The sequence below is a fragment of the Embiotoca jacksoni genome, unplaced genomic scaffold (genome assembly GCF_022577435.1).
Source record: "Embiotoca jacksoni isolate LCO1_2020_lvr unplaced genomic scaffold, fEmbJac1.0.p SCAF_13, whole genome shotgun sequence".
Classification (NCBI taxonomy): domain Eukaryota; kingdom Metazoa; phylum Chordata; class Actinopteri; family Embiotocidae; genus Embiotoca; species Embiotoca jacksoni.
This window is the reverse complement of record NW_027185263.1, coordinates 15148527-15163718: the sequence shown is the minus strand read 5'-3', so window position 1 is coordinate 15163718 and position 15192 is coordinate 15148527. Positions and strand designations below refer to the sequence as shown.

The 15192-nt window shown below is 38.6% G+C and overlaps 2 protein-coding genes across 2 annotated transcripts in view; both read right to left on the bottom strand.

Moving 5' to 3' along the window:
* Nucleotides 1-7733: 7733 nt before the first annotated feature.
* hrh2b (histamine receptor H2b) lies at nt 7734-9820 on the bottom strand. The gene is made up of 2 exons (XM_069145677.1): nt 9200-9820; nt 7734-8210 (listed from the first exon to the last, which is right to left on the bottom strand). Exons 1-2 carry the CDS (start codon nt 9818-9820, stop codon nt 7734-7736), a joined length of 1098 nt encoding a protein of 365 aa, XP_069001778.1.
* Nucleotides 9821-9928: 108 nt separating this feature from the next.
* The window catches only part of LOC138196017 (mucin-6), a 29513-nt gene continuing 24249 nt past the window's right edge, over nt 9929-15192 (bottom strand). Inside the window, exon 6 of the mRNA XM_069145675.1 lies at nt 9929-10064. Coding sequence (XP_069001776.1) covers nt 9929-10064 — 136 coding nt within the window. The remainder of the gene's footprint in view (nt 10065-15192) is intronic.

Here is a 15192-nt window from a genome sequence, read left to right as displayed (position 1 = left end):
GAGGAGGAGAAGTAAAATCTTCGATTCATAGTGTCCATGGTGATATGGAGATATTAATAAATAAACTTTGGCACTTGTTTGAGGAAAATGTTGTTGCCATAGTGAAGCAGAGTCCTTAAACAGAAAAAAGATGTTTTAACAGTTTACAAAAGACAAGCTGCAAATGTTTGAGGACTAGCTTTGCTTTGCTTAAAACACAATTCATTCATTCACACGAGTGAGGCCTCCGATTTTTCTATTTCCTCAGGGTTATCTTTTCAGTGCTGCCAGCGTAAAAACAATTGCTGTTGGATGCAGGCGGCCACGCAGCTGAACCCTGCAGCAGCATTGCGTTATTGCCTCCTCCCACACTCTCAGATGTTAAGCCCTCCGAGCCCCCGCACTGAGCATGCTCAGACGAACCTGCTTCTGCATCTCGAGACAGAAGTTTAGCAGTCATCTGCACATGGAGCGATGAGAAGTGACAAGAGCAGTGGGAAGCCATGGAGCTAAGATATCTGGCAGAGTGAGGCAAAGCCAACAGCTAGGCCCACACAAACACACATTCCCATAAACACAAATGAAATATGCACAGTAACATGTTTGGGCTTCAATACACAAGCCAGAATCTCATGATGTAACATAACGTCTTTTCTCATGGACAAGTGGGGTTGTAAACTTCAAAATGAAACTTTAGTTAAGTAGAGGTTGAGTGCAAAATATGATCACACCTCTGCTGCAAGTCATGTAGCTGCAATAAAAAAAAAAGAGATGATAAACCCGAATCCACATAAGACCTTGTTGCAGCAGAGATAATATTATTGAGATGAATTAAAGCCACATAAAAATCTCAGTTGGCCCACAGAATCAAACAGGAAACACTTCACTAACCACAAAACAGGAGGAAAAGAGGGAGCAAAATTAATGGCAAAAAAAAACCCTACAATGGGTCATTATATTTACCAAGAGTAGTTCGATGAAGAACTTCTCTGCAATTTGTCAGGAAAGATAATGACGAAGCTAAACGGAGCTTCAATTAGCAAACAGCAGTGGCTGAATAGCTTATATCTCTGGTTCCAGGGGATGACATACATCCACTGATTATCACATGAAATCAGGTGTGGGTAATCTCACAGGGGGCGGGGCAGACCTGAAACAGTCCCTGCGATCCAACATCCATACTAACATACTATTTAGTAAGCCAAAAAAGATTTAGTAAGTCCCAATACTTAGTATGTTAAAAGTAGGATGCCGAATGTACCAGGATGTCCTACTACATCCAGTCGTATTTTGCAGTATTCAGGCCAGCGTGGTACTCGAGCTGTTCCGACCCACAATCCTTTGCGCAGCCGAAGATACGTCACATCAACTGAGCCGCAGAGACAGTTGGTGGCGCTGATGTCCCAATTGTACACATACTACATGCAACAGTACATACTAAGGGTAGCTGCAGTACGTACTAAAAGAAAAATAAATAGTATGCGATTCAGAACGCAGGGACTGTGGCTGTTGCTGCCTTCAAATCGAACTCATGAGCTGAAGCTTACGGGAAGTCGTATGCTTGGTGTTCAAGGGGTTAAGTTGCTGCTAAAGTCAATATAAACAGCGTTCAGAGGCTAACCATATAGGAAGCAAGCAGGCAGGTAACATAAAGCAGGAAATATATCTGCATAATGACAGTTAAAGCACAGTCTGTTAGGAATATTAACATTTTCCTCAGACGTATAAATACTTTAATTTAGGTTAACATCCAACAAAAAATAAACTTTCTGTAGCCTCCTCGTCAGCAAACACATCTCTACTCATGCACTCAGCGCTTTCAGAAAGTTCTGAGGTCAGAGGTCATGAAAACCTCAAGAACAGGGCGTTGCAAAGGACTCTTCTCAACACATCAAACACAATCCCGTCTCAAGGCAGCAAATGTCTCAATCAGAGTAATTCCCTTACGACACTTAAACATTGTTACACTTACCTATGTAGTGCATAAATTTCACACGATATGTCCAGTATTTCGAATTCAACTTTTTGACCACTATGAGTACGCCATCCAGGTACTCATAGTGCACCGCATGTCAGCGTGAACGCATTTATGTACCGAACAAAGCAAGTATAAGGAACTAAGTATGCATATTGAGACACAAAATGTAGCTGCTATTAACAGTATAACCTGTAAAGACGCGCTTTTATTTTCTTTTTGTTTATTCTGACTGATCAGTAAACCTCCACAAAGTCCGTTCCCAGGGCAGCTTGCGGAGGAAATTATGCTTAATTATCCACGCTGTCCTGCTCAGGTCAACTGGAGTCAAATAGGTTATGTGACTTAGCAAACACCAACCAGCACTCCATTGAGATGAGCAGTCAGGATATGTACGTATTTACAAGCTTACAGTGCAGGCTTACAAGGCTGTGAAGGAACCAGAGATGGAATCTTATTTTAAGTTTTTCACCTCACCGCCCACCTCACCTCCTACTCAGTTGCATAATGTATGCAGTGATTTAAACACTTTCATCACAGTCCCATGACAATAAAAAGATAGATAGCAAATAAATAAACAAACAACATCAATGACCAGTTTGTGTTGTTTGTGGATTATAAAATCATTTCTGGAGTTTTTGATCATTCTCAGATTTCAAAAATATAAAAAGAACACTAGCTGACCATGATTATAAAATGTATGTAATTTTTCACCACCAAACCCAGATATGTTTACAGAATTTCGTTATCACCCATAGTTCTAGTGTTCCTTATTGGACACTGAAGAGGGTTTTTTTTCCTGAGCTGAAATAAAGGTGAATATTACATCTGTATATTTTAGAAGTAAGTTTGTACATATTTAAAGTGTAACAATAGTCATTTATTAATAAGTAATACCTGCTCTATCACTTAAAAACTATGGCTGATTGAAAAATGTTCAGTGTAATACGGTAATGTGCACCTGTTTCAGTTTGTGGTAACGAAAACGTACAATTTTGTTGCCAAATTGAATGACCTATAGTTCCTTCCTTCATATTTTCTTCTTTTTTTCTGCTCTGTCGGATCGTTGAATTGAAGAGACTCAATGTGGACTGACGCATCACCTTCACTTTGCACCTTAATTAAATTGAAGAAAAACATCAACAGAGTTTTTAGTCATTTTTCTTTTCCTAAATCTCAAAGCTGATTTGTATATTTCTGAAGGGTTTTGAATCTACTGACTTGAATGGTTTCTGATTAATCATGTAGACCTCTTAAACTCTGTCACTGACTGCTGTCCTCCACCACATAGCCCAGTCTAAAACAGTATGTTGTCAGTTTCGGGACATTCTCAGGACTTCACCAAACACAATTTTTCCTGCTATCTCGCTGAGATTTGCTGAGGGTTTTCAGTCTTGAAACAGAAGCACATGCTGTTACTGTAAGACGTGTCTGCAGCTGGTTTATACTGCCATCTGGCGGATAAACAATGTTTGGTCAAAACAAGTCGATTCCTCTTTGATAAAAGCTGCAGCTGCCCACGTGGGACTCCACAGCTCTTTGTGAATACACTCAGTGAAAGATTTGCATTTGTATTGTCACATAAGTCAGGTCGAACTTTTTCAAATGTACCAGTGCTGTCTCAAAGAAAAGGCAGCAGTTTCATCATGGCCAGATTAACCCACTCGAGGGCTCAGGGTGTAAATTCAGGGTAGAGCATGACTCATCCTGTAGGGTTGGTAGTTAAATTAAAGATTTAGGAGTATGCATCAGTCACTTTTGATGGCTCCTCTACTATAAATGATGTATTGACAAGACATGACTACCAAAGTAACTGAACCCAGTGTGTCAACTAGCTTCTTCAGAGGTTTTCACACACAGACTGACACTCCTTTGCCTTAGGAGTGAACATGCCACTGCAACAGTTTGCTTGCAGTGTCAGTTTTAAAACAAAGGAGCAACAAATAGAAACTGAAGTGACTTGGGTTTCAAAACTAGAATTTCTCAAAAAGATCAAAGATTAGAAATATGGGGATTTAGTTGTTGAAATTTATGAATAATAGTAATAATATTGTGAAGTGAACTCTCAGATTCTTGGCCCCTGAGGATTTGGGGCCCTGGGCAGAGGCCTGTTTTGTCCAACAGGCAATCCAGTCCTGCTGGACTCTGGACAAAAGGAAAGAAAATCCACTGACCACTGACCAAACATTAATATCACAGCATGTCATTTTTTTCACGTTTGTTTTAACATATTAAAACAAATGAGGCATAATATGCTGTGTTACATGTAACTGGCACATATCATACATACTGTGATGCTGTCTCTACTCTGTGCTGTACAGTCTCGTACGGTAATCACATTCATAACAGTAACAAACTTCCTGTTTGTCTGCTTTAGTTTCTCATTGGACGAGACTTTTCTTTGAAAAGTTGATTGATGCTGAAGTCACAATTGTTCCCACATGGACACAAACCTAAACCATATTAACGCAATTGTCGAGATGAAAAAGCTGCCCTTTGTGCAGCAGGTGGGATTTTGTTTGTCATTCTATAACATAGGAAATCATAATGTACAAGTAAACAAAGACAGCCACAATAAAAATGAGAGGCTCAATATGTGAGATTACAGAAGGTATCTCTGCATCAGGCCTTACATAAACAGTGAGACAAGCACAGTATTGGATTAACACAGCCCTGAGGAAGCAATACAACACATGATGACGCATACTGCACGTAACCATTGTGGATCTGTAAGTCTCTGTTTGACAACAATTACAGACACTTCTCTTGTGGCTTGATTGTCTTGAGATTCTGATAATAAATAGTGGATCCTTTCATTTTTTGCAATTGTTCTTTTTGAAATCTGTTTTTTAGGGTTCAGTCCAGGTTAACCCTCCTGTTGTCCTCGGGTCAAAATGACCCACAGCTGTGTTCAACCAAGTTCTATTTTATTTTCATATTTTTTGGGATCATTGGTGACAAGGAGGCTGTGAGGGTTTCTTTAAAGAATGATGACCAATGATCCCAAAAAATATAAAAATATAGAAATAAAATAGAACTTGGTTGAACACAGCTGCGGGTAATTTTGACCCAAGGACAACACGAGGGTTAATTCGCAGCACACTATTTATCATTTACAGAAGCACAGAGCCCAGCCTCATAGTGTTTTAATGTGCATAACCTATAATGAATGGGACTTTTTATTTATAATTTTAAAGCAGAACTAGTGCATGATGTCACAGACTGTTGTGTTTTCACACACCTGTTAACCTATTTTCTGCATTATTCATACGTAATCATATTTATGATGTTTGATTTGAATTATGTATAATGTAAAATGTTCATACAATATGAAGGTATATTTCAGACCTTAAAGACAGCCTGTTTTTGACAACCAAGTAAAATAAAGTAATAAGACATAATTATTAGTAGTCTTTTTGTAATAAAAAAAAAAAGATACATAATTGGCAATCACAAAAAATGTGGAGTAGGAGAAAGGAGACCATTAGCCAATAGCTTAGCATAAAGACTGGACACAAGAGAAATGGCTAACTTGGCCCTGTTCAAAGTTCAAATCTCTAATGCTTACTTCAAACGTTTTATCCTGTTTAATTCATACTTATTAAATACTTATTATTATAGTTACTTATTGTAACTATTGCTTGGAGAACAATGATCAAACAGCCTGGTATGGAGGCAAAACATGACACGCACGCGGTATCCCCTAGTGGACTGACGGGTGTATTACAACCTTTGGTGTGATACCAGGTTGGACCAGGAGCAGTGAATTCATGTCGTTTTCTTGTCTTAGTGAGGTTGATAGTCCAGTGGAGACTCCTGGAAATCTCTTTGCCAGTTGAAACATGATTTTTAACTGGAGTGCATCATGTGAACATCCCTTTTTTTTTTTCATTATATTTTCCATGCACTTCTATGGAGGCAGCTGTTTAACCTTCATTTGGCTGAACATGCCGCACACGAATTCACTGAGATTCGTTCTAAACTGGAAATGTACTGAGCATGTTTAGGAGCAGTATCACAAATTCCTCCTCCTCAGTTTGGACAACAGGGGAAATCTACATTAACATATCCATAAACTTTTACTCCTCTGCCACCATAAACAAATTACAGTTGAAAATTTGAATTACCCTTGTTTTAATACAGTATGTCACTATGCAGGTGCTGACTTCAAAAATTCCAGTTTCAGACCGGATGCTTGTGAATATAAATGATCCCCTCTTCGTCAAAGTTGAGGCAAGTAGGTGTTATTTTCTCTCTCCACTTCAACTGCCAACGGCAACACCAAGGCTGACATGAATCTTTAATCACTCACATTCAGCTTAACTTGTCACTGACAATTCCTGAAAACCACATCTATTTTTACACTACCATTGATGGTCTTATTCAATCATTCAAAGAAACAAATGCTGATACATTACTTGTGCAATATTCAATACAGTATCTGCAATTATTGATGGGATATATATAAAAGTCTAGTTTATAAACTGCTTAAAGAGTTAAGTTTTCATATATTTGACTGATTAATTATCCATCCATCCGTCCATTATCTATGCCTGCTTTATCCTGAACAGGGTCACGGGGGGCTGGAGCCTATCCCAGCTCACTTAAGGCGAAGGCAAGATACACCCTGGACAGATCGCCAGTCTATCACAGAGCCTGATTAATTATATTTGATTGAATAGATTTAGAAAGTAATTATTGAAAATGCTTTTATGGAATAAAAATCCTATCATAAATATGTGTGTTAAATATAAACCATTTAACTTGTACTGTTCTACCTATTTGTGAAATACTTACAAAAATACAAGTTAAATTGTGCTTTGTACAGGAGCTAACAAGGTGCTTTAATTGTGATTTTAAAAAAAAAGTTATTTTTCACAATTTGTTAGGTACACTTCATTTTACATTCCACATCCACTCTCATCATTACTGATACCACTATAGACACGTGATGTCAGTGCATGAGAAAACCCCCAGGTACACATACAGTCAATAAAGGTAGCATTGTACTAATAATTTCATAGACATTTTTAGATCATGTTGTTATTGTTATTAACACTTAATGCAATGCAGTGCATGTCCATAAGCAAAAACATTAAAAAAAATTACTCAAAACCTTGAGGATTAGCTTTACTGATTTCATCAGTGCACCCGGTCCGCATCACAACTTGAATCAAAACTTCAAAATGCACGTTTTGGAAAGACATTTTGTTCAGTTGCAGTTGATCTGTTGAAACATCCAGAAAGTCCTTTGGGTCAAGTCAAACATATACATATTGTACATGTCAAATCAACTCACTGGTGACTCATTCACTTCTAATGGCAGGACTGAAGAGAAAGAAAACAAACAATTTGCCAACTTTTAACCACTGGTGTTTCCAGGCATCCTCCTGGCAAACTTACTGAGTCATCCATTCCTTCCACTCGTCTCCACTACACTTTATCTGGATGTAAACTGTTGTCTTTTAAACAGACACTTCAATATTGCAAACTTCATTTAGTTTAAAGTTTGATTTAATCAACAAAATAATGTGCACCTTTTATTATATTAAGCACTTGAACTTTGCATTTTTCTTCTTGTACTGTCCAATACAAACAATACAACTTTGTAACATTCATTGTGTTGTGCCTGGGATTGTATAATCTTTGGCATCAGCAGTATTTAACTGATGTTGTAAATCGTTAGCTAATCCAGTACTGTGAGTAGTTTAGCAAGTGTGTAATTATAATATTGTGCTGCCACACAGCAGTCCATCGGTGAAACAGAATCCACGGCATTTCATCTTGGTTCATCCGGGAACCCATTCCTCTCATGTTGAGTGAGGTGTTTCCCCTCAGTTTCATTCTTAAATGCGTCTTTATGTTTCCCAGACTGTTGGGAGACCCTTTGTTCATTCGTAAAGGTCAATCGTTTATGTACAGACACGCGAGTGAGCTGGGTTATTTTGCGAGACGATCCTCTGCAGCGAAGCAGCTCTCTGTATGCCCTCCGGAAATCCCTGTTGAAGGCTGGATACAGGATGGGATTGAGGGCCGAGTTGAAATAGCCCAACCATATAACTATAGAGTGGAGTATATTCGGGGGGTTTGTCTTTTCCTTTATGCCCTTGCAGGTGAAGAAGGTGAAGTAGGGGAACCAGCAGATGACGAAAGCCCCCAGGACAGCTGCCAGGGTCACTGTAGCTTTGTGCTCTCGGGCCACGGCTACCGTTGCCATGCGTGCACATGACGGGGTGGCAGCACGGATACGTCGCACCTAAAAAGATTTGTTAAGAAAAGGATAGAGAGGTAGATAACACAGAAAGTGAGACCTTGTGACTCAGCTCGTTCACTGATTTCATGATTTACCATAATAAGACTTTGGATGGATCACATTTAAATGTTTGTTTCTTTTCAAATGCAAAAGTTATGTCTTGCTTTTGAGAATAGTAGCCTCAGATAGTTGTAAAAAGTTGAGTAATTCTGACATTTTAAATGCAACCTTTAGCCCAGTATAACAGCAAAGCCTGTAATACACCCACCAGTCCGTTAGAGGCTGGTGTGGCTCTGTGACGCTTTGGCGTTTTTTCAAACCTTAACAACATGACTTAATCACATGATGTTTTTGTTGTCCCCTATTGGTGTTTGAACGGCTTTAATGAAGGCTTGAGTTTGGACAAGCTGGGTGGATCTGACTCCATCTGACTGGGAACCTGAGGACGCTAGGCCCCGCCCACCTAGCGGGAACCTGACTGCACCACAGGCCTGTCAATTAAACAGACATGCCCCCAAAAGCATGGCTTTTTGAGGCCTAATTTCTAATTACTGTAATGATGTTTATTTTTTTTTATTTTTTTAGATGGACAGCCAGCAATGATTAAGAAGGATGGCCTTTAGCTAACAACACCATCACAACTTGTGGCAAAAATGTATTGACTTTGTATTTCATGAGGGAAATTGAATGGGAGTATATGGGCCGTCAGTAGTTTTGCAGCTTAAGGTGCTTGCGTGTCGGCATAATTTTTCATTATCTGAAGCTACGTCCTATTATATGCAGTCTATGCCTATACCATATGACTTTTTCCCGAAACCTAACCACATGGTTTTGGAAGTGTGTCTGTTGTCCTAAACCAATTATTTTTGTACGCAAATCCATGACACTGACACACTTTCCTCTAGTGGGCTGGCGGGTGTATTACACGCTATGGTGTGATAGCGGGTTGGCGACCTCAGTGTGCTTTTAAAAAAATCCTAACAAAAACTGACCTGTTCTTGTGCCACTCTGAATATGCAGAGGTACATTCCACACATAAGCAGCAGAGGCAGGTAAAATGAGCCAAAGGCATAAATAAGAACATAGTTGTTATTCCATTCAAACTGGCAGTAGCGTCCCTCCTCGTCCTCGTCTTCCATGCCCCAGTCCAAGTGCTGGACTCGGTAGTCGGCTGTGTTCCAGCCCAGGTGGATGGGCACAAAGGACACAGCTAGCGACAAGGTCCAGATGGCGATGATGACCAGTGTCACCCTCAGAGGGGTAACTCTCTGGGAGTGGCTGAGGGGGGCTGAAATGGCCAGATATCGGTCCACACTGATCGCCATGAGGTTCAGGATGGAGGATGTACACAGCATGACATCCAGCGAGATGTAGATATTACACAGGGCCCCTCCGAGGGGCCATTTACTGCTGCGCAGCTCCACAGTGGCAGACAAGGGCAGCACCAGCAGGCCGAGCAAGAGATCTGTCACTGCCAGCGACACCACGAAGCAGTTTGCGATGCGCCACAGTCGACGGCTGAGTCCCACAGCCAAACACACCAGCACGTTACCACCAATGGTCAGAACGATAAAAGACACCAGCACGAGCCAACGGAGAGCAGTGGAGATCATGATGGCCTCCTCCTCAGGCACTGGGTCACTGAAACAGTGCTGCTGTTGGTACAAAATGTTCCAACTGACTCATCCACTTATCTCCTAAGTTTCTCAGCTCGGGCCAATTTACTTCTCCTTCAGACAGTCCTTTCCATGGCACCTCTGCATGAAGATAATCAGGAGTAGATCATTGAGTGGAAAGCACTTCCTGGCCATCTTTCTTTTTTCCCCAGCATCACCAGCTCCTGAAGTAAAAACGTCCCTAGTGAACAAAAAGCACAAGAGTGGTCACATGTCACCAAATAAATTACATTTTATGTAAATCATCTTTATCCATCTGACATTTAATGAAATAACTGCAGCTGGATGTTAAAGGTTAAATTACCAAACACGATGATCCCTGAGATTATGATTTTCACAAAAACTATGCACAAGGCTGTAAAACATAGCTTTATATTCTAGGAGGAAATACAAATCGTAATATCTCAGACAGTATGGGACATGATGAATTATAGTCTGTCTCCATTTTATTATCTAAAGTTGCAAGGTCTCCATAAAGATGAAACAGCAAAATGGATCAGTGACAGGAAATAATAAATCAGATGTCAGGCACAAGGTCGTAAGAGGATACTTATTCTAAATGAAATAAGGTAATGTTTGATTTCATTCCTCTTTCTGAATTAAGGTATTTACAGACAGAATATATGTTAAGTCAGAGTAACCTTAACTCTAACCTTATTCCCTTAAACCTACGGATGTCTATGTTAAATGTAATAAAATGTGATTTAGCTGAAAGCATTGCATGCCAAAATGAGAAATTACATTTAATAACATTTATGGAGGTTACAGAGGCGGTGTTCTGCGCATCTCAGGTTTCTCTGCAGTATACTACACCCTTGAGGGCTCAATCCCAATATAATGTAAAAAAGCCATATACACTGGTGAATATATAGGCACACTGTACACCTGCATCCATACCAGAAATAACATAAACACAAACTTGTAAAGGTAAGCTGTGAAAAAAGGGCAACTGAAGAGTATAATCCACAAACATTTATATTCAGGTCAGATACAGTATCTCACAGTACATTATGTTCCATTTTCCTATGTACATATGATCCTGTAAACTCCATAAAGTTGCTATCCACCCACAAGTTAAACAAATCCACATCCTCAATCCTACTGCAATGTCCCAGCACTTTTTGTTTCTTTACTCCATTAGATCAGTTTCATAAAACATAAAATCCTTTCATTTGCTTATAATGCCAGTGATGCTATTCATGATAATGCTTCAGTTTTTCCTGAAGCCCAATTTATTGATTGCACATAACTTTTATATAAACTATATAGCTTTAATATTAAACAACAATCACTTTGAGGAAATTTGGCAATAAGAGATAAAAAAAACAAAAAACGTGTGCCTTTGTATACGTATATTCTGAGGCTAGAGAGCTGCTCCATAGAGACGGCAATATTTACTCGAGAGAGTAAGCGTGGGCTGCACTATGTAAAGTACTACTGACTGCCGGGTTAATATAAGACAAGATCTTAAGAACAATCATAAAATATTCTGTCACAGTCAGAGGAGTCATATAAACAAATCTGAGCTCCTTAAGTGTAGGACGATTTTTCAAAGGAAAAAACCTCCAGTGTATCCAGGCATTTTAAAAATAATTTTGAAGATATTTTGTTGGCTACTGTTGGAATGTCACAGAGATGTTTCCCATCTGTATTTGGTTTGGTTCATATTCTCCACTAATGGGAATGTACTCACAGATTTCTTTTAAAACAATAATAGCAAAAGCTGAATATCAAACACGAACTATACTGTATCTATTTGTGAAAGTGGGATCAACAGATTGACTCGGTTTTCCTTTGACGTACTCTCTCAAAGCCACAGCTGTCTTGCCTTGCAGTGAGGCTGAGCTAACGCAGATGAATGCATCTTACATGATTTATCGATAAACAAGCTCAACCAATTTCCAGTAACAGCTAATTGATTTAATGATGTCAATCTGATACATGTTGTCATGTGTTGCCCCTGCATCACCCACAAGCTTAAAGCGTCATCGCTTATTCAATGCATTCAAAATGGAAACTATGTAATGATGTGTTTTTAGCATTTTGTAAGCACCGTTTCAGAAAAAAAACACGTTGAGTTTCCACATGTTTTCAACATGTGATCACATGTATGACACATGTTTGTTTTGGAACAGATAATAACGGGTAAAATATGTGGATACGTTTTCACATGGGAACCTACATTGGCTTCACACATTACACCATGAAAATGTTCTAAAATCACATGATTCCCACGGTAAAAAACAAGGTTCATGTGTTTATGTGTGAACACATTTGCACGTGAAATTCATGAGTTTTTTCTGTAAGGGTAAGTAATGCTCACACTACTGCAGCTTAACAGTGTTTGTGCTATCAGCTACCTTAATAGAGTGAGATGTCCTGCCATAAAAACAAACTGTCTTATTAAATTTGATGGTTGTAAAGCAGAGGGGACTTTTATAACAGCAGACGGATTGTAATATTGATGGCACTTTTTTTAAGAGAATTGAATGTAGAAAATATCATATAAATATCTGCTGTTTTTTAAATTTCTATTCTGTACTACTTTGGGCTGCAAGAATCTGACAATGCAATACAATGCATATCATGATTATGTTATGGTTATGATTCCATATATTGCAATATGCTGGAAGGAAGGCGACAAATTGTACGTTTAAATCGTTAAATCAAATTTTAGCAAAGCTGTCGAAGTAGAAAGAGCATAGCATCATATGCAAAAAAATCTTGATGCAATTGGAATTGTGGGATTTGAATTTACATTTATCTCAGTCACTGTAACATCCAGCATCACGGACATCTTTGTGAGCGAAGGAACTGCCACAAATTTGAGTACGTAACTCTCAATGAAAAACAAATACAGGTTGTTGTTTTTTTTTTAAAGTCAATACAGTACCACAAAACATAATATCCAGAAATTCAGGTGTCGATGTTTTTATACGCCACCATGTATTATATTCTATTACAAATATTGCATGTACTCTAAACACAGAATAAAACTACCGATGACTTTAAGGCATATGCAAGCACTTGTTTTTATTTACTTTTTAACCAATTGTTAGTTAATTTTTGATGCAACTTTTGCAGAAACACCACCGGATTATCTTTTAATGGTAAAACTTAAATCATCAAATCATGGCTGCATCCTTACAACCTCCCAGACTGAAATTGACCCATTGTACCCCTCTGACGTCCCTATAGGAGAAGGGGAATTTAGGTCATAAAGTTATGACAAACGTCTATGATATCATATGGAAGATGATTTTCTCCTAGCAAAGAGTTTCCTTTTTTAGCTCATACACAGATACTGTATGTCCATCTGCACCGGATCTTTTCTACCCTGTCTGTGCAAACATCCAAACACTGTGACACAAGCAATATTCAATAATAGGTGGTTAACACGGATGATAAGATATCAGCACCTCCAGTTTTATGACACGTGTTTAATAGGTGAAAGTGTTCGGTCATGTTTAGTTTAAGACCGAGTACGTAAAATTTGTTGCTACTACAAAAGCAGAGAAAACCAAAGGAAGTACTGGGTTCAAACAGGAAGTGCTTTATCTTTTGTTTCGCGGCAAATGTTCTGACCCTGTTCAGGGTTTTCCCACCAGAATACAATCCACGGTGTGATGGCAAGTAGGATATTATGAAGAGATGAAAGTGATGGTGATAAGAAGAGCGGATATAGGGGTGTAATGTTTAAGTGTATGGTGGAGGAAATGATTGAGGTGTTCAATCAGTAACTTCTATGCAGATAACTTTGATCTTTTATTATTAAAAATTCTTGCAGGCACACTTCAGACCTAGTGTTTATGATTGATATATATGATTATTTCTCTAAAAGTCAACTCACAGTATGACATAATACTTATACAAACAAACAAAAATCCGGACAATAAACACCTCCCGATGGCGGACAAACACTTTGCATGGCAGCTCCGTCACAATTCAAAACAAGAAGGTTTTAGTTCAGGAAATATCACTGATACACTCACCTGAGTCACTTTCAGTTATTACTGGCACTTGAAGCAGTGAAGTGGGAGCAGCTGTGACTTCAGGTCCTGTTTTACCCTGAGTTTTGCTTCCCAGGTGCAACCAGGTTGCAGACACCACTCAGTGCTGAATAAGTGACAACAATGTTTGTAGTTATTAATATCTACAGTTAATATTCTCCTGAAAGGATGTATTGAATTGTCATTAAGTATCAGGTATAAAAGAAACTGTACTTTTCCTGTACTAATAAACAACCAAATACACACTTCTCACCTGTTTGGAAACAGTAACTATGACTTCATTATTTTCACTTTCATTATTCTTTTATAGACATACTGTAAAATATTTCCTCAGCACACCAAGCACAAACATCCTTTGCTGAGTTGACTGATGTTATGCCATGTTGCTTCACATGAAATTTCGATTTTATTAATAATACTTTTTTATATTAATTTACTGACGAATAGCGCATCATCTCAAAGGAGGATTTGTTTTCTCACGCTTCAAGTTAAATTATTTAAAGAAGCCTTTGTTTCGCCTGTTCCTGACCATTTAGAGAATTCAAGGTTTTAATGTTTTTGATGATGCCAATAGATGTCCCTCAGGGGTAAACACGTCTGGTTTCCACGGTGACTTTGTTTGTTCAGCACTGACTGGGTTTAAATCGAGCTACCATTGGAAGCAGGCTTTACTGTCACAGGCCATAAAGAGTCAGACAGGATTTAATACAAAACCTAAATAAAAGCAGATGATGTTAGTCTTCAATTTCATTTTGTCCTGTCCCTGACTTGCCACGAGACAAAGGGAACAGGTGCAACGTGACACTATAGTACCATCCACGACCTAAGATCCTTTTACAGTTCATTGTATAAATTATTGCTTTGCTTCTCACGCAGTCAAGCAGAAGTGGACAAAAAAAATGTGTTCATTTATCTTAGAAAAAGATCATTTTCTCCAAACAAACAGAGGTCAGATCAGAAGGTTACAGAGCAGAAGGAACCTTCTCATCTGATGCAATATATGTTGTGATGTGATGTGAAAGGTTATTTGTATCTGCTGCATGCATAACAACAGATTCTGCTCTGACATGCTATCACTACTTGTATGAATACTTTACTACATCTCACTACTTATAAATAATACTGGCTATTTTAGCAATGCACAGCACTTCTAAATGCATATTTCTTTGCTTATTAACAATCACCAATTAAGGGGAATAGGTTAGTGCGATCACAGATCGATCTACTGTACACCACAAAGAACCTCATCAGCAGTATTGAAATGATACCATGTTTCTTGAGCAGTATATATCTGAGTAT

What these genes read in the sequence shown, in the direction of transcription:
- hrh2b (XM_069145677.1), bottom strand. Translation starts at nt 9,820, where the DNA reads ATGATCTCCACTGCTCTCCGTTGGCTCGTGCTGGTGTCTTTTATCGTT. An exon ending in TCAGAGTGGCACAAGAACAG is followed by an intron (nt 8,211 to 9,199) that starts GTCAGTTTTTGT and finishes AAATCTTTTTAG; the next exon opens with GTGCGACGTATCCGTGCTGC.